The 5,045-nt window shown below is 38.8% G+C and overlaps 1 protein-coding gene across 1 annotated transcript; it reads right to left on the bottom strand.

Moving 5' to 3' along the window:
• Positions 1 to 2,198: 2,198 nt before the first annotated feature.
• On the bottom strand, positions 2,199 to 4,073 carry LOC143561836 (uncharacterized). The gene has a single exon (XM_077049806.1). The coding sequence runs from the start codon at positions 4,071 to 4,073 to the stop codon at positions 2,199 to 2,201; it is 1,875 nt and encodes a 624-aa protein (XP_076905921.1).
• Positions 4,074 to 5,045: the final 972 nt, after the last annotated feature.

Raw genomic sequence — 5,045 nt, forward strand, 5'->3', positions numbered from 1 at the left:
GATGTTTAGTGAGGGGGTGATATTTTTTAGCTAAAAGTTAAAACGATTGTACCTTGATTTAAGGACTGTTATTGTGTCTGTTGGTGGGTTGAAGTATATGTGTGTTGCAGCAGTTGAGGACAGCTGTATTTTTTCTGCAACACAAAGTATTTAAATAAAGGAAAGTATTCTAAATATAAATTAAAATAAAAGTAATACATTACCTAAGAATTTCCCGACTTTTGTGGAGGTCAGAACAACGACGATCGGTGCTTCAGTCTTTTGCATTGTTTCCCAGTTAAATCTTGGTATAAGTTCTTCCTAGATTGTGACCTCTATTGCCTTTCCGCTACAATGTGGTGTTTTTATAAATGTTAGGTCTATATATTAAAGAATCTGATCGGTGGAGAGTTGAGGTTACCTTATATCTGTCTGTCATATTGAGCCTTATAATTTGCGTTCCAGTTGAGGTTGCGTCTGGGGTTGCTGTGTCTAACCTTCCTGCATAATCTGTAAGCGGATATCGATCACCACATGGTTTGTAGTGAATAATAATGTGTAGAGTTATTTTTACCTGTGAGGCGTTCCTTTTTGTAGGCGCGTTCACATAGCTGATTGTAATCACATAGGCGGAAGTAGAACTGGGGAAAGTCTGGTGGATCATTTACATATTTCAGAATGACATTCATGCCAAATCTTATTGTTGCCGGGTGATCTGTAGATTTCATTTCTGGTAGCGGTTGTTCGCAAATGTAGTTGTCAATTTCATAGCATGACATTAGATTAATTTTGCTTTCAAAGTAATCCTTGTCTCGGGAATGCACATTTGCTTGGATGGCGTCTCCCTGCGTATTGTATTTGTTATATTAACTATGCAGTTAAAAATAACCTTGTCTGGTTAATCGTTTACTTACATGTTTGTCGATTAGTAAGTAAGAAACGTCCTCTCGTCTTATGTATGTCTTCCATTTCCTTATAGCTCGTACAATGATAGGTATTGCATCACCAGTTGGGCTTATACTTGAGAGTCTTCCTGTCTCCATTTTATGCACTCTGTTGATAAAGCATGTTAGATATAGTTAATACATATAAGATATGAGAAGCATGCCAGATACAGTTAATACATATAAGATATGAGATGTATTAGTGGGAGAAAGAACTAAATGCATATATGGTTTGTCTGGTAACGACTTTGTTATAATCAATTAAATACCTATAATATATTTATATATCACGACATGTAGTCTTGTTAGTAGAATTAAGAAATATTTGAAGTGTTATTTGTAATATGGTAACCTCGAGGGTGTTTATTTCATTCATGAAGTCTGAGAAAACGATATTTTTTGTTTTGGTGCAACTATCTTCGGTTGTGGATATCAACACTTTTAGAGAAGCAGGCGAAGTTGCTCTTGACAAAGCGACGTATAATTGTCCGTGTGTGAATACAGGTTCAGGTAAGTAGACACCAATTTTTTTCAGAGATTGACCTTGACTTTTATTGATTGTCATTGCATAGCATGGTTTAATTGGAAATTGACGTCTCGTAAACACGAATGGCAGTTCTTTGCTTCTGTGAACGAAATTAATTTTTGGTATATACACTCGTTGACCAATGCGTGTTCCTGTGATTATGTGTGCTTTGACATTCTTTGGTAGCAGTTGTGATACTAAAAGTCTTGTGCCATTGCATAGACCAGAGTGTTGGTTTATATTTCGCAATAAAATTATTGGGGTATTGACCTTTAGTTTTAGTTTATGTGGTGGAATTCCATTGAAGTTCAATTGATTTAGGTGTTCCTCTGGGTACAAAATTTCAATGTCACCTCTGTTTCGTGAGTGGGGACGATTGTGTCTTTGCTTATATATGTTTTGTATTCGCCAGGGCGTGATTCTAAGATAAGATCGTTCACTTGTTCTGCAGTAGAATTTCTTGGGCAAACGATTGCCCTATCGGATAAATGTTGTGCAGATGGGTGATCAAAAATGCTGTCATCGTAAACGAATCGAATTAACGAAGCCAAGTTGTTTTCCGCAGGATATAAGAGGAATTGAGCCGGGATTTCGATTATTTTTGCATTTTGGGGGTCGTCTTTATCTGGCTTGCCAATGACACCGTTTCCAATGCTTAGTAGCCATGTTGCGAAGTGACGAGTAACATGTACGTCGTCTTCGTTCTGAATGTTAGATGTTATTCGCATGTTGTGTTTAATCTATGCATCTTAAAACTTTTTCCATAAATGTGATCTTGGTAGTGTAGAGTTAAGGATCTCTGAACGTGAGGCTTTTACTATAACGGCAAGTGTTTGCCTAAAATCGCCACCTAATAATATGGATTTCCCGCCAAAAGGTTTTTCACGTTGATCGAACAGGTCCCGAAGTGTTCTGTCTAAGGATTCGAAGCATTTTCTGTCGCTCATTGGGGCCTCGTCCCATATTATAAGAGATGTTTCTGATAAAAGGACGGACAACTGTGTCTGTTTTTTGATATCACAAACTGATTGGTCCATTACGTCTGTTGGTATCTTAAAGCGTGAGTGGGCGGTTCGTCCAGATGGTAATAGAAGTGATGCGATCCCAGATGCTGCAACCGCTAACACAACTTTTCCTATGGATCTTATTGCTGAAATAATTGTCGTCCGTAAAAACGTTTTGCCTGTGCCACCGTGACCGTAAACGAACAACAAAATCTGAGAATTTGTATTTTGTGCATGCATTACGTTTTCATAAACCTGAAGTTGGTCACTATTTAGTTGAGATCTTAATTCTGAATGCTGAGCGCCTAAGGCGACTCTATCGTACGACATCTCTTCCATTAGCAACCTATTTCTAAGTGAAGCGAGTACCATACTGGAATGCATTGGAAGACCAAATTCTCGAAGTGTTTTTGAAGGGGTACTTGTATTTAGTAGTAATTCGATCTCGTATAAAACATACTGTAGTAGATCACATTCATTTATAGTCCCATCATGTTGCAGGCTCTCTTTATGCATCCTTAATCGTATATCGTCAGACATTTTTTCCCAATGTTGTTGCCAAAAAACATATGGGCTGGTGATGTCGCAGAATAAAAGCATAGTTGCAAACAAAGATCTTAATTCGGCTGACGTTGCCCAAAATGATGCCTCAACAAATGTTGAAAGCCATTCTTTATCATTTCCAATCAACCCCAGGCTCTCACAGGCTGCACGGTAAGTTGCATACGTTACGCCTGACACAGTGCGTATTTCAGCAAATGACCTACACCCCGTCTGGTGACATAGTAACAACCGTAGGTAAAATAATTCTCCGGATGATGGGTGGACATATATTAGTCTGCCAATTGCGGGGTCTTTGTTATCTGACCTACGAATCCATCCTTTACCAGACTCATTCCACCAATATCGAGAGACATAATCGATATATGTAAGGTTAACACCGTCGGTGTGGGTTCGATTGTTTCTTAACCATTCGGTAAGCGTAGTTTTCCCAAATGATGGATTGCGAACAACAGTTTGTAAGTGCGTATGTTCTCTGAATGTAACATTTTGCATATCTTCTAAGTGCACAGCTAGAAGTTGCACTGATGGATTTCTGTTGTGAATTGGGAAGTTCAGAATTCTCCATGCGGACTCGTGCGGACATATGTATCGGCCATCAATGAAATTGTTGATCTCATTCACCACTGATGGTTTGTTAACCGATGTACCAGGTGAACTATCATTTGCGTTGCTAATGGCGAACTTAACTCGGTCTGCACCTTTGGAAATATACTTGAACAAATACTTGATCATCATACTCCAACCACAATATTCAACGTTAATATGAGCATTAAAGCGCATGCAAAGAGTCTTATTAAACGGTACGACATAACCGTTATCTAATGGTATATTATTTTTAAGAACACGTAAGCCGTTGGCTGACCTTCGGTAATGGACGTTACCATCATTGTCAAAGCGTGTGCATATTTCAAAATCTTTTGGAAAAGATTTGGAGCACTTGCCATCTCGCATACATTGTGCGTTTGGATTTGGCAGACCGCATGGACCATGAAGCATACATTCAGTTACAATTTTGTAAAGTGTTGGGTTGTTGGACAGGTCTGGTATTTCAGCCATGATGTACTTGTGAACATCTGCGGGGCTTCTTATCTTGAAAGGTGGAGCAACCCATAATAAAGTATGACAATGAGGAAGGCCTCTTTTCTGAAACTCAATGGTGTATAGATCTATGCAGGAAGTGTAACAAAAAATGTCATCGTGCAGACCGACATTTTATACATTTTATGCTGAAAAAATACAACTGCAGGTTGAACAGTAAATCTTACCAGCAGTGACAGTACCGAAGGTTTTGTCGAGTCTTAGAAACTTTATGAATGACTTCACCTTAAGTTGAAAGACTTGCAATTATATCCGGCCTATCTTCCGCTTGTGTGCAACCAATTTTATGAAGGTCTCGTGTTATTTCAGGCCATTTTGCATTACAAGTGAATGTTATGAAATACTGAGGATTACCATGGACCCTACAAATGGCCAACGCATCTTGATAATGCTTATACATGTACCTTGGACCACCAGTGAACGACGGCAAAAATATACGCTTCCCAACGTTACAGCCCTCTGTATCACCTCTAGATATGGCATCATGTATACCACTTAGGTACTCGCATCGAAACAAATTTTAATTAGCGTTTATGTATTCAAGTCGGCATTGTTCAATGCATATGTATGCGTCTACTAAATACTGCTGGAAAAGTCTTACCTCCTTTTAACAAATGTGTATATTTACCTTCGCGGTCATGAATGAGGTAACTATAGTACATATTCATCGTCAATTTCTTATTGTCTGATGAACAATTTGATCGAAGACTAAGGTCAGTGGACCATCCTTGCTCTGCAAAGGGGAAGAGCAATGGATATTGCAATGGCATATATGAGGAATGCAATTTACTAACCCTTTGAGGGACACCGTCTTTAGAGTGAACGATGATGTCATAGTTAGTTGAATTAGGCTCATTCTCACGCACAATTGCACCCAATGTGCCAGTTGCCGGAGGCGCATAAGTTCTTTGCCTACATCCATTGTACAGC

This window comes from Bidens hawaiensis, unplaced genomic scaffold, assembly GCF_021521415.1.
Source record: "Bidens hawaiensis isolate Kalapana, Puna unplaced genomic scaffold, B.hawaiensis_p1.1 tig00020824_1, whole genome shotgun sequence".
NCBI classification, from domain to species: domain Eukaryota; kingdom Viridiplantae; phylum Streptophyta; class Magnoliopsida; order Asterales; family Asteraceae; genus Bidens; species Bidens hawaiensis.

Bases quoted from the DNA above. Each gene is read 5' to 3' on its own strand.
- LOC143561836 (XM_077049806.1), bottom strand. From the start codon at position 4,073: ATGGCTGAAATACCAGACCTGTCCAACAACCCAACACTTTACAAAATT.